At 44.4% G+C, this 26,135-nt stretch overlaps 1 protein-coding gene across 2 annotated transcripts in view; it reads right to left on the bottom strand.

Annotated features, from left to right (window-relative positions):
* MASP1 (MBL associated serine protease 1) overlaps positions 1–26,135 on the bottom strand; it is a 140,028-nt gene that overhangs the window by 40,828 nt on the left and 73,065 nt on the right. The window contains exon 11 of one of the 2 annotated variants that reach the window (XM_075861797.1): positions 16,903–17,197. The exons of the other annotated variant lie outside the window; for it this stretch is intronic. Within the exon in view, the coding sequence (XP_075717912.1) occupies positions 17,136–17,197 (62 nt within the window). The 3' untranslated portion in view covers positions 16,903–17,135. Of the gene's footprint in view, positions 1–16,902; positions 17,198–26,135 lie in introns of those variants that run through there. 2 annotated transcript variants of the gene reach the window in all.

Below are 26,135 nucleotides of genomic sequence, written 5' to 3'. Positions count from 1 at the left end.
AGTTGAGAGGTATGCCCTGGTGACGTGGCTGTAAATATTATATCTATCTGTTTCTGGACTGCGAACACATACAACCTTGTTGTGGAGTAGGTATATTTAAAGAAACCTAACTAACACATTCTGCAGCGGAATCGCAGTAAAAATTCTAGAAAATCTGCAGGTGCACATGTAAAGTATGCTATAATCGGTGTTTCCTACTAAATTTGCAGGTAAATCCGCAGAGTTTTCGCAGAAATATGCGCAATGAAAATTAACTATTTGCTGCAGAATTCTGTGACTGATTTACCTGCATTTTTTGAGTTTTTGCAGCAGATTTTTTGTTGTAGAAACTTTGCAGCGTACCCAGTCTGTGAGATCATACCGTTAGCTCTTGTTCAAGATTTTGCATGCATTTATTACGCCAAAACCATAAATGGATCCAGGAGAGCAGACCTGTAAAGCCTTTCTTTATATATTCTTCTGTTTAGGTACCCTTTCTGGTTTTGGCTTTCCCTTGAAAACAGCTCCATATTTTGAGAAGTTTTTGAGTTTGTGCGCGAACATACCCTGAAGAATAATTTTAAAGAACTAGGCTACAAGCTAAAGGGAAGGAACTCTAAGGGTATGTTCACACGACCTATTTTCAGACGTAATTCAGGCCTTTTACGCCTCGAATTACGCTTGAAAAGACTGCTCCATTAGGGCATGACCACACGTGGCGGATTTCCTCCGCAACTGTCCGCATCAATGCCGCACAGAATCTGCGTTGCAGATTCTGCTGCGGATCTGCACAAAATGTGCAGTAAATTGATGCGGACTAGCTGCTGCGGACTGCAGGAAAAGTGCTTCCCTTCTCCCTATCAGTGCAGGATAGAGAGAAGGGACAGCACTTTCCCTAGTGAAAGTAAAAGAATTTCATACTTACCGGCCGTTGTCTTGGTGACGCGTCCCTCTTTCGGCATCCAGCCCGACCTCCCTGGATGACGCGCCAGTCCATGTGACCGCTGCAGCCTGTGCTTGGCCTGTGATTGGCTGCAGCCGTCACTTAGACTGAAACGTCATCCTGGGAGGCCGGACTGGAGACAGAAACAGGGAGTTCTCGGTAAGTATGAACTTCATTTTTTTTTACAGGTTGCTGTATATTGTGATCGGTAGTCACTGTCCGGGGTGCAGAAACAGTTACTGCCGATCGCTTAACTCTTTCAGCACCCTTGACAGTGACTATTTACAGACGTCTCCTAGCAACGCTCCCGTCATTACGGGAGCCCCATTGACTTCCTCAGTCTGGCTGTAGACCTAGAAATACATAGGTCCAGCCAGAATGAAGAAATGTCATGGCAAAAAAGCAAGACGCATCCGCAGCACACATGACATGTGCATGACAGCTGCGGACTTCATTGCGGAACTTAGAATCTCCATTGAAGTCAATGGAGAAATTCCGCCATGAGTCCGCCACTGCTCCGCAACAGACAGAGCATGCTGCGGACACCAAATTCCGCTCCGCAGCCTATGCTCCGCAGCGGAATGTTACGCATCGTCTAAACGAACACTTCTAAATAGAAGTGGAAGTCAATGCAGAAACGGCTCCGCTGCGGATTAACGCTGCGGAGTGTCCGCAGCGGAATTTAAGTGAAATTCCGCCACGTGTGAACCCAGCCTTATGTCTGCAAACATCTGCCCATTGCTTGCAATAGGTTTTACGATGTTCTGTTCAGACGAGTTGTAATTTTATGCGTCGCTGTCAAAAGACGGCGCGTAAAAATCCGCCCGCGTCAAAGAAGTGCATGTCACTACTTGGGACGTTTTTGGAGCCGTTTTTCATTGACTCCATTGAAAAACAGCTCCAATTACGTCTGTAATGGACGCCGCAAAAAACTTGCAAAAAGTTCTGAAAATCAGGAGCTGTTTTCGCCTGAAAACAGCTCCATATTTTGTATTTTGCGTTTGCGTGTGAACATACCCTAAGGTAGTATTCTCAGGAATACTGTCTGTGCCATGCGCATCACAGGAAAGACAGCGGGAGCTCAGGGAGTTAAATGCATGGCTTAAGTCTTGGTGTAGAGGAGAAGGCTTTGGGGTCCTAGAGTACTGGGCTGACTTTTCATTGGGGTACAAACTGTGTTCTGCAGATGATTTGCACCTAAATGGAAGAGGGTCCGCTGTGGGGGGGGAGAGAATGCTGGCTGGGATGGCGGAGTATTTAAACTAGGGCTGAGGATCTATGGAGCACCATATACAGGGGTGGGCTATATCTACAAGGAGGCTATATACAGGGGTGGACTATATGTGGAGCACTATATACAGGGGTGGGCTATATCTACAGGGGGGCTATATACAGGGGTGGGCTATCTGTGGAGTACTATATACAGGGGTGGGCTATATCTACAGGGGGGCTATATACAGGGGTGGGTTATCTGTTGAGCACTATATACAGGGGTGGGCTATATCTACAGGGGGTTATATACAGGGGTGGGCTATCTGTGGAGCACTATATACAGGGGTGGGCTATATCTACAGGGGCTATATACAGGGTTGGGCTATACGTGGAGCACTATATACAGGGCTGGGCTATATCTACAGGGGGCTATATACAGGGGTGGACTATCTGTAGAGCACTAAAGGGGAGCTATTTGTGGGACACTATATACAGGGGTGGGCTCCATGGGGGCACTATCTACAGGGGGCTCTATGGGGGCACTATCTACAGGGGGCTCTATGGCAGACACTATCTACAGGGGGCACAGTGTGTGTGTGTGGGGCACAGTGTATGGTGCTATTATAATTAGAGGTGCAGTGTATGGTGCTATTATATTTAGGGGCGTAGTGTGTGGTATAATGATAACTTTATCTTTATTTATAGGTGTAGAAATGTTGGAAAAGTGAGAAGCTGAAGACATCTGAGCGGCAAACGCAGAAATGGGCTGTGACCGGGAGAAGTCATCATAGAGGTCTGGACCGGATGGAGAAAAAGAACTAGAATCTGAGACGTCACCGGTGAGTCACTTAATGTAAATGTTCATTCTGCCTCTAATCAGCACTGTAGTCACTATATGATCTGCAGCGAGATGATGGGTGGTATGATTATGATATGATTTATTTTTTGTGAAACAGCATCTCCCAGCATATCCTTATCATTGTTCGGGCCATGCTGGGAGCTGTAGTTTTACGCCGTACAAACCTGTACAGCAGGGGTTGCACTAAATTGAGCTGTATTTGTTCTGGTGCTGTATATATGTATTGAGCTTGGTTCTGGGGCTGTATTTATGTACTGAGCTTGGTTCTGGGTGCTGAATATATGTACTGAGCTTGGTTCTGGTATTGTGTATAGAACTATATTGCTTGTAAAATGTATAAATGTTTTTATGCTTGAGTTACATAAAAAGAAAAGTGTAAAATAAATGACATGTCATTGATTGGTAGAGAAAACAAACACGGCGAGGGGGAAGGAGATGTTGGGAAAGAGGTTGGGGGGGGTGACAAACTGAATCTTTGCCCCGGTTGCTGGAGAACCTAGCTACGCCTCTGCCTTAGGATGCGGATACAATTGCTTACTGCGCTAGCGAGACAGGGAACTATTCCTTCCCTTCCTCCCATTCGGCGCTTTACTAATGACATAGTTGGCGCGATGATGTCATCACAGTCCTGCAGCGCTGGAGGAAGAAGCGAGAACGGGGACAGGTGAGAACGTTTTTTTTGTTCTGGGCAGCGTTGGGTGTAAAAGAAATAGGGGGCGCTATATCTACAGAGGACATTGTAAGTGGCGCTATCTACATGGGGCATTTTCTACAGAGGGCATTGTAACTGGCACTATCTACAGGGGGCATTGTGACTGTCGCTATCTACAGGGTGCATTGTGACTGTCGCTATCTACTGGGGGCATTGTTAGTGTGTGTGGTGTTGTACTCAACAGAGTTTGACACAATTTAATTCAGGGGCGCAGTGTACAGTACTATTATATTCAGGGGCACAGTGTATGGTACTATTATATTCAGGGGCGCAGTGTATGGTAGTATATTCAGGGGCACAGTGTATACTACTATTATATTCAGGGGCGCAGTGTATAGTGCTATTATATTCAGGAGTACAGTGTATAGTACTATTATATACAGGAGTACAGTGTATAGTACTCTTATATTCAGGAGTACAGTGTATAGTACTCTTATATTCAGGAGTACAGTGTATAGTACTATTATATTCAGGAGTACAGTGTATAGTACTATTATATTCAGGAGTACAGTGTATAGTACTATTATATTCAGGAGTACAGTGTATAGTACTATTATATTCAGGAGTACAGTGTATAGTACTATTATATTCAGGAGTACAGTGTATAGTACTATTATATTCAGGATTACAGTGTATAGTACTATTATATTCAGGAGTACAGTGTATAGTACTATTATATTCAGGAGTACAGTGTATAGTACTATTATATTCAGGAGTACAGTGTATAGTACTATTATATTCAGGAGTACACTATATAGTACTAGTATATTCAGGAGTACAGTGTATAGTACTATTACATTCAGGGGCACAGTTTATGATACTATTATATTTAGAAGCATAGAGTGTGGCATCATGAGAAATTTAATTTTCATTTATAGGTGCGGAAATGTTGTAAAAGTGAGGAGCTGAAGAAATGGGCCGTGCCCGGAAGAAGTCTGGACCGAATGGAGGAAAAAAGAGAAAAAGAATCTGAGACATCACCTGTGAGTCACTCAATGTAAATGTTTATTCTCCCTCTGACTGATCAGTACTGTAGTTACTGTATGATCTGCAGCGAGATGACTGATAGTAGCCTTCTTTTATGTTAAATAGCAACTCCCAGCATAACCTAACCATTGTTCAGGCTATACTGAGAGCTGTTGTTTTATGTTGTACAAATTTATGTATCAGGGGTTAAACTGTATTTGCAAATGATCTCTGTACTGAACTGTATTCGTTCTGGTGCTGTATATATTTACTAAGCTCGGTTCTGTTGCCGCATATATGTACTGAGCTTGGTTCTGGGTCTGTATATTTGTATTGATCTTGGTTTTGGGGCTGTATATATGTACTGAGCTTGGTTTTGGGGCTGTATATATGTACTGAGCTTGGTTCTGGTGTGGTATATATGTATTGAGCTTGGTTCTGGTGTGGTATATATGTACTGAGCTCGGTTCTGTTGCTGTATATATGTACTGAGCTTGGTTCTGGGGCTGTATATATTTACATTCTCTTAAGGTAAAAGTAGATGTTAAAATCGACTTTTACCTTAAGAGACGGTATATATACAGTAAAAACAAAACAAAAAAAACAGACTTGAAAAAGTGCCCGGGGCCCATGGTACCCTTAATCCGCCCCTGCAGGGGTCAGACTATATTGGTGGGGGGGGGAAACAGACTGTGGGGAGAGGACTAGACAACAGGATGAGATCCTTTTGTTACAAAACAGCAATGAAAATAAAAATGCCCAAATAATGTCAAATAATCACATTTCTGATATCAAACGTGGTATGTTCACAAATGCCAGAAGTCTAGTAAGCAAAATGGGGGAGCTGGAGGCCTTGGTACTGGAGGAACAATATAGATATAGTTGGTGTTGCTGACAACATGGCTAGTGTAAAGGATCTGCCAGACAAAGCTTCTGTGTCGACACCCATGGGTAATCAGTCTGCAACTGCTCCTATGTCTGTGAGACTGACTCCATCTTCCACCACTGAGGATGGCAGGCTTAGGAGTGGGAGAGCCTATCACAGCCTGGCCAGACGGAGCTAGCTCCCGCCCTCTGTCTATTTATACCTGCCTTTCCTGTTCCTTCTTTGCCTGTGATTCTGCTCTGCTTGTTTCCTGGCTCTGCTGCTGCTGCCTGAACTACTGATCCTCTGCTTGTTATTGACCATGGCTTACTGACCACTCTCCTGCTCAGCGTTTTGTACTTTGTGCACTCCTGGTTTGACTTGGCTCGTTCACTACTCTCGTTGCTCACGGTGTCTCCGTGGGCAGCTGCCCCGTTTCCCTAGCTTCTGTGTACCCTTGTTTGTTTGTCTGTCGTGCACTTACTGAGCGTAGGGACCGTCGCCCAGTTGTACCCCGTCGCCTAGGACGGGTCGTTGCAAGTAGGCAGGGACTGAGTGGCGGGTAGATTAGGGCTCACCTGTCTGTCTCCCTACCCCGTCATTACAGCTAGACTCTTCACATGACTGGGTTGTAAATCTACAATGTTTTACACTGTTTCGGAAAGACAGGACAAGTAGGAAAGGCGGTGGTCTATGTCTGTATGTGAGAAGTGATATGAAGGCGAGTGTGAAAGAGACAATAGTGGGTGAAGACTGTGAGGAGGTTGAAACCTTGTGGGTGGAATTACAAATGGAGGTAAACTCTGAAAAAATTGCTTTTGTTGTAATCTATAGATCCTGAATATAACTGAGGAGATGGAAGGTAAGTTATATAAACAAATGTAGCAGGCTGCACAGGCGGGTACAGTAGTAATAATGGGAGATTTTAATTACCGGGATATAGATTGGGGTCATGGTTCGGATTCAACTGCAAGGGGGAAAAATTTCCTCAACCTGTTGCAGGACAATTTTATGGCCCAGTTTGTGGAAGACCCGACTAGAGGTGAAGCTCTGTTGGATCTGGTCATTTCTAATAATGCAGAGCTTGTTGGGAATGTCAATATTCGTGAAAACCTCAGTAACAGTGATCATAATATAGTTACATTTTACCTAAACTGTAAAAAAACAAACACAGGCTGGGAGGGTAAAAACACTTAATTTTAAGAAGGCCGATTTCCCCAGGATGAGGGCTGCAATTCAGGATATAGACTGGGAAGAACTAATGTCAAATAATGGTACAAATGATAAATGGGATATCTTAAAATTTACTTTGTATAATTATAGTGAAAAATGTATTTCTATAGGTAACAAGTATAAACGACTAATATTTAAACCCAAAATGGCTTACACCTTCTGTAAAAAGGGCAATATACGACAAACAAAGGGCATTTGAAAAATACAAATCTGGGGGTATAGCTGTAGCCTTTGTAAATTATAAAGTGCTTAATAAAATTTGTAAAAAAGTAATAAAATCAGCAAAAATACAAAATGAAAGGCAGGTGGCCAAGGATAGTAAAACAAATCCCCAAAAATTATTCAAGTATATAAATGCAAAAAAGCCAAGTTCTGAACATGCAGGACCCCTAAATAGTGGTAATAGGGAGTTGGTCACAGGGGATCAAGAGAAAGCAGAGTTACTAAATGGGTTCTTTAGCTCTGTATATACAACAAAAGAAAGAGCAGCTGATGTAGCCGGTGCCAGTGCTGTTAATATATCAGTTGATATACTGAATTGGCTGAATTTAGATATGGTGCAAGCTAAGTTACATAAAAGAAATGTGCACAAGGCCCGGGACCAGATAGGTTACACCCTAGAGTTTTTAAAGAACTTAGTTAAATTATTTATGTCCACGTCTTCATAATATTTAGAGAATCTCTAGTGACTGGTATAGTGCCAAGGGTCTGGCGCAGGGCAAATGTGGTGCATATTTTCAAAAAGGGCTCTAGGTCTTCCCCGGGTAATTATAGACCAGTTAGCTTAACATCAATTGTGGGAAAAATGTTCAGCCAGCATGGTTTTACTAAGGACGGAAGTTGTCAAACCAACCTGATTTGTTTTTTTGAAGAGATGAGTATAAGACTAGACAGAGGGGCCGTTTTGGATATGGTTTTATTGGACTTTTCAAAGAAAATGTAGGTTTAGCTATTTTTTTCCCATTTCCACAAGGACTAAAGGAGAAAATACCTGCAAAATTTGTAAAGCAATTTCTTGCGAGTAAAACAATACCCCACATGTGTAAATATATGGCTGTTTGGACACACGGCAGGGCTTAGAAGGGATGGAGCGCCATTTGGCTTTTGGAGCTCAAATTTAGCTGGAATGGTTTGCGGAGGTCATGTCACATTTACAAAGCCCCTGAGGGGACAAAACAGTGGAAACCCCCCACAAGTGACCCCATTTTGGAAACTACACCCATTGAGGAAATCATCTAGGGATATAGTGAGCGTTTTGACCCCACAGATTTTTTGCAGAAATTATTGGAAATAGGCCCTGAAAATGGCAATCTAAATTTTCTCAAAGAAAATGTAGGTTTAAGTAATTTTTTCTCATTTCCACAAGGAGTGAAGGAGAAAAAGCACCGTCAAATTTGTAAAGCAATTTCTCCCGAGTAAAACAATACCTCACATGTGGTAATAAACGGCTGTTTGGACACACGGCAGGGCTTAGAAAGGAAAGTGCGCTATTTGGCTTTTAGAGATCACATTTAGCAGGAATGGTTTGCGGAGGCCTTGTCGCATTTGCAAAGCCGCTTAGGGGGCAAAACAATGAGAACGCCCAAAAAGTGACTCCATTTAGGAAAGTACACCCCTTGAGTAATTCATCTAGGGGTGTAGTAAGCATTTTGACCCCACAGATGTTTCAGAGAATTTATTAGAATTGGGCAGTGAAAATAAAAACATTTTTCTTCAATAAGACGTAGTTTTTGCGCAAAATTTTTCATTTTCTCAACAAATAAAGTGAAAAGAGAACCCAACATTTGTAAAGCAATTTCTCCTGAGTACGGCAATACCCCATATGTGGTCATAAACTGCTGTTTGGGCACACGGCAGGGCTCAGAAGGGAAGGAGCGCCATTTGGAGTGCAGATTTTCTTGGATTGGTTTCTGGGCGCCTGTGGGACCAAAACAGTGGAAACCCCCCAGAAGTGACCCCATTTTGGAAACTACACCCCTCAATGCATTTACCTAGGGGTGTAGTAAGCATGTTAACCCTGCAGGTGTTTTGTAGAAATTAGAGTGCACTCGATGTTGCAGAGTGAAAATGGGATTTTTTCCATAGATATGCCAATATGTGATGCCCAGTTTGTGCCGCCATAACAAGACAGCTCTCTAATTATTATGCAGTGTTTCCCGGTTTTAGAAAACCCTACATGTGGTCCTAATCTTTTGCCTGGACATTCTGTGAGGGATCAATACTATGTATATTGTTTGAAAAATATTATCCTCACACATATGTATATACATTTCAGTTCTTTGTGTAATATACTGATAAATATAACAAGTTCTTTGTTCATGTCGGACACACCTATGGAAGACACCGCCCCCTGGAATGCAAAGAGGAGTGTGCAGAAGAATGTATAGGAAGACTTACAGCAGAAGAGCCAATGGAATTCAAGCAAGTCCCACATCTATAGGGAGGGGCATGTGTCTTCTCTGTGTGTGTTTCTTTGTTCTGAATAAAGTTCAGTTCCTCCTGGCTGACATTGAAGCTGTACCTCAGACATTTGTGTGGTGTACTTCTCTCCAGGCATGCCTTCAGCTTTCAATTTACAGAGGTGGTTATTCGGTGTGAAATACGGACCTGACATTTCGACCAGGCTCAGGAGTGAAAGCGTACCATGTAAAATTGAGGCCTAATTTGGCGATTTACAAAGTATTGGTTCACAATTGCAGAGGCTCAGATGTGAAATAATAAAAAGAAACCCCTGAGAAGTGACCCCATTTGGAAACTACACCCTGCAAGGCATTTACTAAGGGGTGGAGTGAGCATTTTCACCCCACAGGTCTTTTCCATAAATGAATGCGCTGCGGATAGTGCAAATTTAAAATATATATTTTTCCCTAGATATGCCATTTCAGTAGCAAATATGTCATGCCCAGCTTATGCCACTGGAGACACACACCCCAAAAATTGTTAAAGGGTTCTCCCGGGTATGACGATGTCATACATGTGGAAGGAAACTGCTGTTTGGGCACACTGTAGGGTTCAGAGCGGAGGGAGCGCCATTTGGCTTTTGGAGAGCGGATATGTTTGTGCCCTCCCCTTCCTGGTTCCCTAATTTTAGGTCCTTGATAAATCGCCTCTTGAAACAGAAGAAATGTTCCCCTCGGACCTACACAACTGCATATTTTTTATTTCCTGACTTATTGGAGCCATAACTAATTTTATTTTTTCATAGACGTAGTGGTATGAGGGCTTTATTTTTGCGGGACGAGCTGTAGTTATTATTGGTACCATTTTGGGGTACATGCGACCTTTTATCCTATTTTTGGGAGGCCAGGTAAACAAAAAAAACGCAATTCTGGCATCGTTTTTTTAGTTTTTTTTATACAGAGTTCACCACGCGTTATAAATTACATGTTAACTTTATTCTGCGGGTCAGTACGATTCCGGCGATACCTATTTTATAGCACTTTTTTATGTTTTACAACTTTTTGCACAATAAAATTACTTTTGTAAAAAGAATGTATTTTTTCTGTCGCCAAGTTGTAAGAACCATAACTTTTTAACTTTTTTGTCGACTGAGCTGTATGAGGGCTTGTTTTTTGCGAGACGAGCTATAGTTTTTATAGGTATCATTTTTGGATACGTGCGACTTTTTGATCACTTTTTATTCCAAAATTTGTAGGTCAAAGTGACCAAAAAACAGAAACTCTGGTAAAGTTTTTTTCAGGTTTTTTTTACGCTGTTCCCCGCGTGCAATAAATAATATAATATTTTGATACCTCAGGTCGTTACGGTCGCGGCGATACCAAATACGTGTCGTTTATTATTTTTTTCAATAATAAAGGACTTGATAAGAGAAAAAGGGCGATTGTGTTTTATTTTATTACTTTTATTTACAAACTTTACAAACTTTTATTTTTTTCACTTTTTTTTACACTCTTTTATACTTTTTCTCAAGTCCCACTAGGGGACTTGAAGGTCCAACTGTCAGATTTTTTTTTTTCTAATACATTGCACTACCTACGTGGGGTTAAGGGCAGGGATCGGAGCTAGCTCCGTTTCCTGCCGTTATAGGTGGATGTCGGCTGTAGCATACAGCTGACTTCCACCGCTGATGACTCCGGATCAGCTCCTGAGCCGGCGCCATCTTTCCGGCGGCTACGGAAGCTGATCAGTCTCCGTCGCCGGGCGGATCTTGACCGGCTTCCGTGCTAGGCAGACCGGGAGGCCAGTATTAGGCCTCCGGTTGCCATTGCAGCCACCGGAACCCCAGAAAATTCATTGCTGGGGTTGCGATGAGCTGCAAACACCTTAAATGTAGTGATCGCATTTGAACGCTGCATTGAAGGTGTTAATGGCAGGGATCGAAGCTAATTTCAGTCCCTGCCATTACAGCCGGATGTCAGCTGTAAGATACCGCTGAGATCCGGCGATGATGGCACTGGCTCAGCTTCTAGCTTTCCATGGCGTACCCATACGGCAAATGTTGGGAAGGAGTTAAAGTCAAAGAGCAAATTCACATGTGCGATTTTTCCCCACGGACCATCGCTCTGTGCGACAAAATTGCAGCATCCACTAGTATGGTGCGAGACTCTCGTAAAACTCATGAGGTGCATGGAAATTGGACTGCACACGGACACCATCTGAGTATAGTACGACTTTCACACATCGGTTGCTAGGAGATCCATTAAAAAAAAAAAACCTGAAAGAAATGCCAGAGCATTATGCATGTGCAGAGAGTGACATACTGCCTGACCCTGCTGACATTTGTGACATCCTAAAAGATATGCACCACACAATGAACATGGCTTGGTCATTAGGGCCCAGAATGCAAGCAGGAGGAAGGGGTTAAAGGGAACCTGTCACCAGCATTTCACCTATTAAACCAGCAATACCTGGTGGTAGAGCAGAGGCGTAGCTAGGTTCTCTAGCACCCGGGGCAAAGATTCAGTTTCCCGACATCTCCTTCCCCCTCGCCGTGTTTGATTTCTCTACCAATCGACGTGTCATTGCTTTTTATGTAACACATTTGTACATCTTACAAGCAATATGGTTCTATACACAACACCAGAACCAAGCTCAGTACATAAATACAACACCAGAACAAATACAGCTAAATTTAGTGCAACCCCTGCTGTACGGGTTTGTACGGTGTAAAACTACAGCTCCCAGCATGGCCTGAACAATGGTAAGGATATGCTGGGAGATGCTGTTTCACAAAAATAAATCATATCATAATCATACCACCCATCATCTCACTGCAGATCATAGAGTGACTACATTACTGATTAGAGGCAGAATAAACATTTACATTAAGTGACTCACCGGTGACGCCTCAGATTCTAGTTCTTTTTCTCCATCCGGTCCAGACCTCTATGATGACTTCTCCCGGTCACAGCCAATTTCTGCAGTTTGCCGCTCACATGTCTTCAGCTTCTCACTTTACCAACATTTCTGCACCTATAAATAAATATAAAGTTATCATTATACCACACACTACACCCCTAAATATAATAGTGCCATACACTGCACCTCTAATTATAATAGCACCATACACCGTGTCCCGCACCATACACCGTGTCCCACACACACACTGTGCCCCCTGTAGATAGTGCCTGCCATAGAGCCCCCTGTAGATAGTGCCCCCATATAGCCCACACCTGTATATAGTGTCCCACAAATAACTCCCCCTATAGTGCTCTACAGATAGCCCACCCCTGTATATAGCCCCCTGTAGATACAGCCCAGCCCTGTATATAGTGCTCCACGTATAGCCCAACCCTGTATATAGCCCCATGTAGATATAGCCCACCCCTGTATATAGTGCTCTACAGATAGCCCACCCCTGCATATAGCCCCCCTGTAGATATAGCCCACCCCTCTAGATATAGCCCACCCCTGTATATAGTGCTCCACAGATAGCCCAACCATGTATGTAGCCCCTCTGTAGATATAGCCCACCCCTGTATATAATGCTCCACATATAGTCCACCCCTGTATATAGTGCTCCACAGATAGCCTACCCCTGTATATAGTGCTCCACATATAGCCCATCCCTGTATATAGTGCTCCACATATAGCCCACCCCTGTATATAGCCCCCCTGTACATATAGTCCACCCCTGTATATAGTGCTCCACTAGATAGTCCACCCCTGTATATAGTGCTCCACAGATAGCCCACCCCTGTATATAGTGCTCCACATATAGCCCACCCCTGTATATAGCCCCGCTGTACATATAGTCCACCCCTGTATATAGTGCTCCACTAGATAGTCCACCCCTGTATATAGTGCTCCACATATAGCCCACCCCTGTATATAGCCCCGCTGTACATATAGTCCACCCCTGTATATAGTGCTCCACATATAGCCCATCCCTGTATATAGTGCTCCACATATAGCCCACCCCCTATATATAGCCCCCCTGTACATATAGTCCACCCCTGTATATAGTGCTCCACTAGATAGTCCATCCCTGTATATAGTGCTCCACAGATAGCCCACCCCTGTATATAGTGCTCCACATATAGCCCACCCCTGTATATAGCCCCGCTGTACATATAGTCCACCCCTGTATATAGTGCTCCACTAGATAGTCCACCCCTGTATATAGTGCTCCACTGATAGCCCACCCCTGTATATACTATATACAGGGGTGGTCTATCTGTGGAGCACTATATACAGGGGTTGACTATATGTACAAGGGGGCTATATACAGGGGTGGGCTTTCTGTGGAGCACTATAGGGGAGAGATATTTGTGGGATACTATATACAGGGGTGGGCTATATCTACAGGGGGGACTATATCTACAGGGGGGCTATATCTACAGGGGGCTATATCTACAGGGGGGCTATATCTACAGGGGTGGGCTATATATACAGGGGTGGACTATATACAGGGGGGACTATATACAGGGGGACTATATACAGGGGGGGACTATATCTACAGGGGGACTATATCTACAGGGGGGCTATATCTACAGGGGGGCTATATATACAGGGGTGGGCTATATATACAGGGGTGGGCTATATATACAGGGGTGGGCTATATACAGGGGGGACTATATACAGGGGGGGAATATATCTACAGGGGGGCTATATCTACAGGGGGGCTATATCTACAGGGGGCTATATCTACAGGGGGACTATATACAGGGGTGGGCTATATACAGGGGTTGGCTATATACAGGGGGGACTATATACAGGGGGGGACTATATCTACAGGGGTGGGCTATATCTACAGGGGTGGGCTATATCTATAGGGGGGCTATATACTATATAGCCCCCCCTGTAGCTATAGCCCACCCCTGTATATGGTGCTCCATAGATAGCCCACCCCAGTATATAGCCCCCCTGTAGATAGCCCCCCCTGTAGATAAAGCCCCCCGCGTGTAGATGAAAGCCCCCCGTAGATGAAGGCCCCCCCCCGTGAAGAAAAAGTCTGCCCCCGTAGACAAAGTCGTCCCCCCTGTAGATACAGCCGCACACTTTTATTACAATTAAAAAAAAACAAAAAACTATTCAAACTCACCTTATTCCCGCTCCCACGCCGTGCGGCAGCCATGGAGACCTGCTCTCTTCTGCGCAGGTCTCCTGTTGGTTGAACGCAGCATCTATGAAAGGCGCTGATTGGCTGGGCAGGATGGCTTTCCCTGTCAGTCAGTCAGCGCCTTTCATCGACGGAAGCGTCACTGGTACAAAAGCTACCAGTCGCTTCATTCGTGGAAAGGCGCTGAATGGCCGGGCACGGAACGTGCCCGGTCATTCATTGTTTCTAATTATACCTGTGTCCTTGCGACACAGGTACAATTATAGTGCAGGAGGAGGTGGCGCTGGCACCCCCCTCTAAGCTGCGCCCGGGGAACATGCCCCGCCTGCCCCCCCTAGCTACGCCCCTGGGTAGAGGGTGAAAAATCATTTCTATATAACCTATAATTGTCTTCATAGTCGGCTTTGTAGCTTTAGTATTCAGTTTTTTAGTGTTACCACACTGTATGCTAATGAGCATAAAAGAGTCATATCTTCGTTTGAAAAGAGTCAAATCTTCGTTTGAAAAGAGTCAAATCTTTATTCCTCAAGTCTTTCCGAGTATACCCCGCCTCCGTACATTTGATTGACAGCTCCTCGTCTCCCCCTAGCACACAAAATCCGGTGCTTGTGCATTGATGTTCTCTTCTGGTGTGTGCGCACAAAGGGACACCGGATTATTACGATAAAAGGCGTGAAATGTTTGCAGACCGTTATTTACAGTTGGAGGAGGAGTTTAGGAGAGGGGATAACGGTAATGAACTTTTGATAGCAGCGGCCAGTGAGGGATATGTAAAGTTCAATAGGTGAAATGCTGGTGACTGGTTCCCTTTAAGGGCGGATTCACACGAACGTGATTTTCGTCCGTGCAGCCCGCGTGGTTTTCACGCGGGTCGCACGGTCCTATGCAAGTCTATGGGGCAGTGCAGACAGTCCGTGAGTTTTGCGCAGTGTGAGTCTGCTGCGTAAAACTCACGACATGTTCTATATTTAGGCGTCTTTCGCGCATCACGCACCCATTGAAGTCAATGGGTGCGTGAAAATCACGCGCACCCCCCGGAAACCCTTCTGTGGGACGCGCGTTATTCGCGCAACAACAGTAAAAGAATGAATGTAAAGAGAAAAGCACCACGTGCTTTTCTGTTTACAAACATCCAAACGGAGTGTCATAAAGATGGCGGTTGCGCGAAAAGCACGCAGCCGCGCATCCATATGAACAGGACACACGGAGCTGTCACGCTGCTGCCACGTGCGCAAAACGCTCAAGCTCGTTTGAATCCGCCCTAAGAAGTAAATCTGCCAGGTGCAGGAGAAGGTAGAGTTATGTGATACTAGGTCCAATTCATATTACGATGGTGCGGAGAAGGACAGAGCGTGGGTGGAGATTTCCCAAGTAATGTCCCCAGTTCTGTGGGGAAATAAGTACTGACAAGGAGCAAGAAAAAATTGTTAAGTTCCACATCATCCCTATTTTAAAAAATAGGACTACTAATCCCTCCCAATATCTGTGCAAACATGTTGAGAAGCCATGATAGAGAAGGAGGTAACTGAAATAGTCCCTTCCTATTGCTGCCATGTGGCCCTGATAGAATTGGCACAGTCATAAATAGCCCCTTTTCCCAATGCTGCAATGTGGGTCATAAATGTAAAAAGACAGTTAAAACTATGATAAAAAATCAATTTTTAATGGGTAATAAAAAGGTATGTCTTGAAACATCTATAGGGGGCCCTTTGCGTGAACCAGGATATTTATATTTCACATCACTAAACTGAAATCCAAGTAATATTTGTTACTTTAAAGGGAATGTGTAACTAGAAATTGTTTTTTTTTTTTTTTCAGTTAAACAGTTAGTATTTAATTGATTAAACATTGTTTTAATTTTTTCACAAGTCAGGAAATATTATAATTTATAACATTTCCATGTGCTGGTCACTAGAGGGAGCAATTCCCAAAATTGCAACCTCATTGCTTTATGCTGCAAATTTGGTGTAGACACACACGCTCTAGTGTGCTCACAGAATCCCCACTCCCTTATCCTGGCTAGTGCCAGGAGAAGCAGGTTGTTGAATCTTCTAATCCTCCTACACTGTGCATTCGCTCAGAAAATGGCGGCACACAGTGTAGGAGGATTAGATACAGTGGTAATCAGACAGTATAACACGAACATAATACACACATCACATACACAAACATAACTTACCTGCTCCTGCTGCCTCCGATCCTACTCCTCGCGTCTTCGCTGCCTGGAACATCTGTCCGGAAGCTGCGACTAAAAAGTAGTCATCTTACTGTCCGGCCGCGGCTTCCAGTCGACATGAAAATTGCGCCGGATGTCGCTCGGCCGAAGACCTTCCTTTTGGACTGTGTGGGAGCGGCGCATGCGCCGTTCCCACACAGACGGTATACACTATAGTGAATGGAACGGCTCCCATTCGCATTCTCTATGGGGATGTATGTGCCGTATTCCATCTCTGTATGTGTCGTTAATCGACACATACAGAGATGAAAAAAATAAAAATGGCAGCCCCATAGTGAAGTAAAAGTAATAAAAAAGAAAAAAGTACAACACAAAAACACAAATAAATAAAATTTCTTTTAATAACATACTTACAGCAAATTTATATATATAAAAAGAAAAAAAAAAAATTTGCGACACCTTCCCTTTAAAAATAAATAAATCCATAAATATTTGTAATTTTTTTTTATGTCTGTTTAGCAAGGCGGACAACTTGGAAGAGGAGGATGATGATGATGAGAAGGAGCAGGAGGAGCAGAACTCTTCGACACCTGCTGCCCCAGCCACACTGCAAATTGAGCTCTAGGAGATGGATCACCCAGCAACAGCAAGCATGAACACAGCCTCGATCAAAGAGGAAGAGGAAGTATCCAACACCAAGCCAGCAAGTGGACAGCCGTGTGCTTGTGCTCTTAAACAATAAAGAAGACGCAATGATTACTTTTTTTAAGAACATTGGGACATCACCTGCGTCAGGTTCCAAATTAGCACATGATGCGCCCACACAAAGTGCTCAACATTGTGTCCAGTATTACCACAGCCATGCACCATATGTGGGCTACCCTCCATATCGCTCCCAGGAGCATTATTCTGTGCCTCCTCCCCAAACTGCTGGTTTAGCCCCACCACCAGCATCTGGCTATATGGGATCTATTGCACCAGGGCCACTACCGTACTCTGACGCACCCTCTGAGCGCTCCGATTCCAATCCCTCATATTTCTTACTATTGTAAATGTGTTCAATTACTAACTTTATTATGGTACACTTGTTCTTGGTGCATTTTTTTTATTGTCACAGTTTATGCACCTTATTTTAAGAAGTGTTCATAAAAAAAAAAAAGTGTTAGCAAACCAAAATCTTGCTTGTGGTCGTTTAGGGTATGTTCACACACACTAATTACGTCCGTAATTGACGGACGTATTTCGGCCGCAAGTACCGGACCGAACACAGTGCAGGGAGCCGGGCTCCTAGCATCATACTTATGTACGACGCTAGGAGTCCCTGCCTCGCTGCAGGACAACTGTCCCGTACTGTAATCATGTTTTCAGTACGGGACAGTTGTCCTGCAGCGAGGCAGGGACTCCTAGCATCGTACATAAGTATATTGCTAGGAGCCCGGCTCCCTGCACTGTGTTCGGTCCGGTACTTGCGGCCGAAATACGTCCGTCAACTACGGACGTAATTAGTGTGTGTGCACATACCCTAATAGGGAAAGGTGGAAAACAGGTGGGAATAAAAAAAAACACAGAAACTGCAGAGTAGGTGTCATGTTTTTATTAAAAATAAAAAAAATGTAAAGTAGAACAGATTCTTAACGCCTTGGCAACATCCCACATACATGTACGTGGAAGCCACTAAGGGGAAGTTTTGACCCGGATCACAGGCTTAGCGTGCTTCGTACTGAGCGTGCTCATGGCCAGAGCGAGCTCCATACTGAGCAGGCTCATGGTCTGAGCATACTGAGCGGGTGTTGGCTATATGTTATAGCCAACACCTCACTGCAACAGGCAAATATTAAGATCACTTCAATTCCGCTTGTTTAAGGAAAGTGGGGCAACCCCTCCAACAGCCCATCGCTCCCAGCGACACGATCGCAGGGTGCTGATGGTTGTTATGGCAGCCTGGGGGCCTAACGATGCAGCTACACATCTGTCCACACATTGTGTCTGTTATTACAGCTCTGCTCTATAAATTTCATTTGAGTCGTGCTGCAAGACCAGTCACAAAACATGGACAGATGTGGCTATGTTTCTGGAAGAAAACATCCATGTTTTTCTAATGCTGGGCAACCCCTTTTAGTAACGTTTAGTTTCAACAGGTTAGGCAGTGATCATTCCTGTTTGTGGCTAGTCAATTTGAAACCAATTGTCAATTGCATTTCGTTAACTGGTCAATTTATTAGCTAAAGGGGCAATTGCTTTTTTACATAGGGAACAGCACTATTTCTTAAATAAATTAAATCATCATATACAACCAGCATTTTTTGATTAATTGGGTTATCTATGTAAAAAAATAAAAGCAATTAATGATCTGAAACATTCAAGTATAACAAATATGCAAAAATACAAGAAATTGGGAAGGGACAAATACTTTTTCACAACACTGTATTTGTTGTCTGACTAGCTAATGTTTATGGGGTTAGCCGGACTATCATTGGGGAAAATATGTTGGATTTCAACATGCTCAATTCTTGTTCCCCTGGGAGATAGTTATTATTATTATTTTTATTTATTTATTTTTTATTTTTTTTAATTTATTTTTTATATAACACCGAACATTAATTTTCAAAAGGGGCGGGAGGGAGGGAGATTGCAATGTAACGGCCAAAAGAGGCAGAGACCCGGAAGACAGCACCTTAAATCCACTAGGAAGGAGGGAGAAAGGAGAAGGACCATAACCCCTCCCCCAGGATGGAGGGGGCTAAGAGCAGCAGCCAGATGTAAGACACTTATTAACCCCTACCCTTGCTGGGCATACAACAAATAGCTGAATCCCTAGCTGGGGCCCTATTAGTTTTTCACCCACATTACCTGCAGTCAAAGACCCAGCGGTTAGACACCTATGGGTCTACTAGAACACTCGTTTGCCCGAAAATTGGCCAGTGTAAAAGGGCCTTTAGTTTTATCTACATTAGATCATTGTACGGTGCATTGTGCGAATGCAAATGAATAAAGCAAGCTCTGAGCAAACATTGAACAAGGAATGCTCAGAGATTTCAGCTCTGAAGATTGTAAAATTGTTAATGCAGCTCTGGTTTAAAAAACAGCCTGTAACTCACTGTCAATACAAAAACAGTACCAATGATACATATTATTTACAAAAGTAAGAATCATTGGCGCTTGTGTATTTCATCAGTTAGCATTTATTTATTTTTTAAAACAAGATTAGGAGTGAATGAAAAAAAGGGAAAAAAGAAGTATAAAGATCAACCTTTGACCCTGCTTTATTTGTTCCTCTATTCTTTGTAGAAGGGGCGTAGCTATAGGAGGTTCAAAGATAGTATCATAAATGGTACATGGTAGGTGGGAGACCCTGTTACAGATTTTTCATGAGGGCCCAGGACCTTCAAGTTATGCGTCTGATTCTAGTCTTTAGGGCACGGCTTTTCACTTTGTCAGAAGTTATTTCGACTCTGTAATTTTGACAGAATCTACAGACAATCTGCTGTGAATACTAGTTCCAGATGGTACAGCATCAGATCTATTGGAGGATGTGGTCAAGTGACAAGGTATATAAAGCAATGTACAGACCATGCTATCTATGGAGACATATTGAAGTAGAGCCATCAGCCTTACAGAGCATATATTTGTTTAATAATATTTTTTTTTTAGTATATTTACTGTTTACTTACTGTTAGAATTATTATTTTTACGTTTGTACTAACTTTAAATGATATTCTTCAAATTCCCCACTAGATGTCATTAAAGTAACAGTAAAATGTATTTTAAGCACATTGTTAGGAGGCCATAATCTGTCGATATAGATGTTTTTTTGTGTTATACAATAACTGGTGAAAGGGCAAGTCCACTCTAGCGCTTTTTGCAGTATGTATTTTGATTACTGCAAAGATTGCACTTTAGTAGCATTTTGTCCAATTGAAATCAAAATCTATCGAATGATCTTAAGGCCTTATTTACACGAGCGTTGCGCATCTCGGACGTGAAAAACGGCAGTTATTCACGTCCGAGGTGCATCCGTGCTCTGCGCTGCGGGACACGATGTCTCGCATCCCCCATAGATGAGAGTGTATGGAGGGATGCGTGACGCATGAAAAAATAGGACATGTCCTATTTTCTCACGGACCCTTCACATGGTCCATTGAAACAACGGCTGTGTGAACGGCCACATTGAATTACAAAGGTCTGTGGGACAGCCGTTGTTTCAACGGCCGTCACACAGACGTTTAACATGCTCGTGTAAGTAAGGCCTTAATCAGGGGTCGGGAACCTATGGCTCGCGAGCCAGATATGGCTCTTTTGATGGCCGTATCTGGCTCGCAGACAGGGCTCCTACCTGTCTATGGGAAGGATGCATGCACCGCGCTCCATCAGCCCGTGCACCGCGCTCCATCAGGCCGCGGTGCACGCTGATATTGGTAGTTCTTTGATGGCCTGATAAGCATTGGCGGCAGTGGTGAGCGGCAGGGAGCATGGACTACATTTCCCATAACTCCCTGCATAGCCGCGCCGTCTGCAAGCACGCACCTGCGTCCCCTAGTGAAGCGGCATCTGCCTCCTCCCTTGTGTCTCCCTTGGACGTTAACGGTAGGAAGTATTCTATTCGTCGTTGGTTAGCAACAGCATTAAAACGTTATTATGTTATAAAAAAAAGAGTTCGGAGATTTGTTGTTCTTTAAAATTAAATACAAGTCAATGTGTGCACTTTATGTACAGTGAGACTATTTAATAAAGTTCAATTATTTATTACGCTGGGTGTGCCTGCTTGTATGTACCACTTTAAGTAGTAAATGCTTTAGTTCCCTATGGGTCTGAGCCTCTCTTTTTTGTTCATTTTCTGTAAGACCAACACTTTTAAAAGGGCCACTGACAGATACAATTGCTCCAGCGGTCACTTAGTACACAAAGGAGTGTTCCTCTCTGCTGCACTAAGCCACCGCTGGACCTAAACAATAATTCGCTGTAAAATAATAAAATAGATAATTGACATAACTGACAATGCGTTGTGTGACATGTCCAACATTCCAGCTTCTTTCTTCTGCGAATGCCTCAAAGCTGGCATTCTCTCAACATCAGGTGGGAAGAATGCCAGCTTCCAGTCATGCGCAGGAAAAAGAAGAAGCCAGACTGCTGGACTGATGTCATGCATCGCAAGCTCACAATGTAAGTTATTTATTTAATTTTTTTACTGCTAATTACCATTGTTTCAGTCCAGTTGTGGCTTTATACAGCAGGGAGGAGCATTCCTTGCTGTACTAAGTGAACATTGGAGCGATTGATCTGTCAATGGCCCTTTAAACATATTGTACGGCTCTCGCGGAATTATATTTCAAAATATGTGGCGTTTACGGCTCTCTTAGCCAAAAAGGTTCCTGACCCCTGGCCTTAATGATCAGTTTATTTAGCCCAAAAAAATATGCGTTTTTTTTCTTCATATATTTTCAGTTTTGATTTAAGTTTTCATAAAAAAAAATAAAACTAAGGCCCTAGAATTCTTACCAATTCCAAAATATGGTAATGGAGCTACAACTAAAACTGGGAGAGGCAAAGCTTTAAGGGGTTGTCCTATCAAGCCAATGCCTTTCCATATGTCATCGTAGGGTTTATGGATGTCATAAAGTGAGGTACCCTCTACATGCCAGAACGGAGAGCTGCTCTGTAAGAGAGCTCCTATTCTGGATAATCCAGTGCATAAATACATTACATAGACATCCTGTAATGATAGGGGTGGGGAAACAGACAAGTGAGCCCTAATCTACCCGCCACTCAGTCCCTGCCTACTTGCAACGACCCGCCCTAGGCGACGGGGTACAACTGGGCGACGGTCCCTATGCTCAATAAGTGCACGACAGACAAACAGACAAGGGTACACAGAAGCTGAGGGAAATGGGGCAGTTGCCCACGGCAACACCGTGAGCAACAAGAGTGGTGAACGAGCCGAGTCAAACCAGGAGTGTACGAGGTACCAAACGCAGAGCAGGAGAGTAGTGAACAAGCCGAGTCAAACCAGGAGTGTATGAGGTACCAAACGCAGAGCAGGAGAGTAGTCAGTAAGCCAGAGTCAATATGAAGCAGGGTCAAATAGTTCAGAAGCTGCAGCAGGGCCAGTAAACCAAACGAGAAGAATCACAAGCAAGGAGGAACAGGAAAGGCAGGTATAAATAGACAGAGGGCGGGAGCTAGCTCCGTCTGGCCAGGCTGTGATAGGCTCTCCCACTCCTAAGCCTGCCATCCTGAGTGGTGGAAGATGGAGTCAGTTTCACAGACATAGAAGCAGGTGCAGACTGATTACCTATGGGCGTTGACACAGAAGCTGTGCCTGGCAGATCCTTTACAGTACCCCCCTTTTTATGAGGAGCCACCGGACCCTTTCTAGGTGGACCTGGTTTATTGGGGAAACGAAGGTGGAACCTCCTGACCAATACCCCAGCGTGAACATCCCTGGCGGGTACCCAAGTCCTCTCCTCAGGCCCGTATCCTCTCCAATGGACCAGGTACTGGAGGGAGCCTTGGACCATCTTGCTGTCCACAATCTTGGCCACCTCGAATTCCACCCCCTCAGGGGTGAGAACGGGGACAGGAGGTTTCCTCGAGGGAGCCAAGGACGGGGAGCAGCGTTTAAGGAGGGAGGCATGAAACACGTCGTGTACTCGAAAAGATGGGGGCAACTCCAGTCAGAAGGAGACAGGATTGAGGACTTCAATGACCTTGTACGGCCCTATAAACCGGGGAGCAAACTTCTTGGACGGGACTTTAAGGCGCAAGTTCTTCGACGATAGCCACACCAGATCCCCGACCATAAACAAGGGGTTAGTAGAACGTCTTCTATCTGCCTGAGTTTTTTGTATGCTCTGGGACGCCTCTAGGTTCTTCTGAACCTGGGCCCAGACTGTGCACAGTTCCCGAGGAACGACCTCTACCTCGGGATTGTCGGAACTACCTGGTGAAACGGAGGAGAACCGTGGATTAAACCCAAAATTACAGAAAAAGGGGGAGACCCCTGACGAGTTACTGACCCGGTTATTAAGGGAAAATTCGGCGAGGGGAATGAATGAGACCCAATCATATTGACAGTCAGAGATAAAACACCTTAAATATTGTTCTAGAGACTGATTAGTCCTCTCAGTTTTGCCATTAGTTTCAGGATGGAAGGCAGAGGAGAAGGACAGATCAATCCCCAACTTTTTACAGAAGGCTCTCCAAAACAATGAAACAAATTGTACCCCTCTGTCAGAAACAATATTGACCAGAACCGGGGCCGAGACAAAGCACTTAAGGACCTCAAAAGCCCGGACAGCCTCAGGAGGCCAGTGGAGGAGATCAGCACCTTTGCGAGTGAGGTCCGTAATAGGCTTAGCGATGACCGAGAGGTTAGCAATAAATCTCCTGTAATAATTAGCGAACCCCAAGAAGCACTGTAACGCCTTCAGGGAGGCAGGTTTGACCCATTCCGCCACAGCCTGGACCTTGGTGGGGTCCACGCGGAATTCGTGAGGAGTGAGGATTTGACCCAAAAATTGTATCTCCTGCACCCCAAACACACATTTTTCGGTCCTCGCAAACAGTTTGTTTTCCCGAAGGACCTGGAGCACCTTCCTGACATGCTCAATGTGGGAGGACCAGTCCTTGGAAAACACAAGTATGTCATCAAGGTACACTACAAGAAATACCCCCAGGTAATCTCTTAAAATCTCATTTATGAAATTCTGGAAGACCGCGGGAGCATTACACAACCCAAAGGGCATGACGAGGTATTCGAAACGACCTTCGGGCGTGTTAAACGCAGTCTTCCACTCATCCCCCTCTTTGATGCGGATAAGGTTATACGCCCCCCGTAGATCAAACTTAGAGAACCATTGGGCCCCCTGAACCTGATTAAAGAGATCAGGAATCAAAGGAAGGGGATACTAGTTCCTTACAGTGACCTTATTCAAGTTACGGTAGTCAATGCATGGCCTAAGACCAGTCCTTGGAATGCACAAGTATGTCATCAAGGTACACTACAAGAAGTACCCCCTGGTAATCTCTTAAAATCTCATTTATGAAATTCTGGAAGACCGCGGGAGCATTACACAACCCAAAGTGCATGACGAGGTATTCGAAATGACCTTCGGGCGTGTTAAACGCAGACTTCCACTCATCCCCCTCTTTGATGCGGATAAGGTTATACGCCCCCCGTAGATCAAACTTAGAGAACCATTGGGCCCCCTGAACCTGATTAAAGAGATCAGGAATCAAAGGAAGGGGATACTGGTTCCTTACAGTGACCTTATTCAAGTTACGGTAGTCAATGCATGGCCTAAGACCACCATCCTTCTTTCCTACGAAGAAGAAGCCAGCACCTACCGGAGAAGTAGAGGGGCGAATGTAACCCTTGGCCAGGCATTCCTAGATATACTCTCTCATGGCTTCACGTTCGGGACAAGAGAGATTAAATATCCTACCCTTAGGAAGCTTAGCTCCTGGTACCAAATCGATAGCGCAATCGTATTCTCTATGAGGAGGTAACACTTCGGAGGCCTCCTTAGAGAAAACATCAGCGAAGTCCTGAACAAACTCAGGCAGCGTGTTCACCTCCTCAGGGGGAGAAATAGAATTAACAGAAAAACATGATGTCAAGCATTCATTACCCCATTTGGTAAGATCCCCAGTATTCCAGTCAAACGTGGGATTATGCAACTGCAACCAGGGAAGGCCTAAAACCAAATCGGACGATAATCCCTGCATCAACAGTACAGAGCACTGCTCCAAATGCATGGAGCCAACAAGGAGTTCAAAAACAGGGGTATGCTGTGTAAAATAACCATTAGCAAGAGGAGTGGAGTCGATACCCACTACCGGGACAGGTTTAGGCAAATCAATCAATCAAAAGCATAGCTAGAGACATAGCAAATTCCACAGACATGATATTAGCAGACGACCCTGAATCCACGAAGGCACTGTCGGTAGCAGACCTACCACCAAAAGAGACCTGAAAGGGAAGCAAGATTTTATTACGTTTCATATTTACGGGAAATACCTGTGCGCCCAAGTGACCTCCCGATGATCACTTAGGCGCGGAAGTTTTCTGGCTGCTTATTCTTACGCCTAGGACAGGTGTTCACTTGATGCTTGTCATCCCCACAATAGAAGCAGAGACAATTCTTCCTGCGGAACTCCCTACGTTGTCGGGGGGACACGGAGGCCCCGAGTTGCATAGGTACCTCCGAGTCTTCCGTGGAAGAGCGAAGCAACGGTACCTCGGGAGGCATCATGGGGGAGTCAGAGGGGAAAACACAAAAACGTTCAAGTTGTCGTTCCCTGAGACGTCGGTCAAGTCGTACAGCTAAAGCCATAACCTGGTCTAGGGAGTCAGAAGAGGGATAGCTAACTTGCAGGTCTTTCAGGGCGCTCGACAAACCCAACCTAAACTGGCACCTTAAGGCAGGGTCATTCCGCCGAGAAGCTACGCACCACTTCCTAAAGTCAGAGCAATACTCCTCAACAGGTCTCTTACCCTGACGTAAGGTCACCAGCTGACTCTCGGCAAAGGCAGTCCTGTCAGTCTCGTCATAAATGAGTCCGAGAGCAGAAAAGAAAAGATCAACGGAGGAAAGTTCAGGGGCGTCAGGAGCCTATGTAATGATAGGGGTGGGGAAACAGACAAGTGAGCCCTAATCTACCCGCCACTC

This window comes from Rhinoderma darwinii, chromosome 4, assembly GCF_050947455.1.
Source record: "Rhinoderma darwinii isolate aRhiDar2 chromosome 4, aRhiDar2.hap1, whole genome shotgun sequence".
In the NCBI taxonomy this organism is placed as follows: domain Eukaryota; kingdom Metazoa; phylum Chordata; class Amphibia; order Anura; family Rhinodermatidae; genus Rhinoderma; species Rhinoderma darwinii.
Note: the sequence above shows the minus strand (reverse complement) of the source record. Positions and strands in the feature narration are given on the sequence as shown.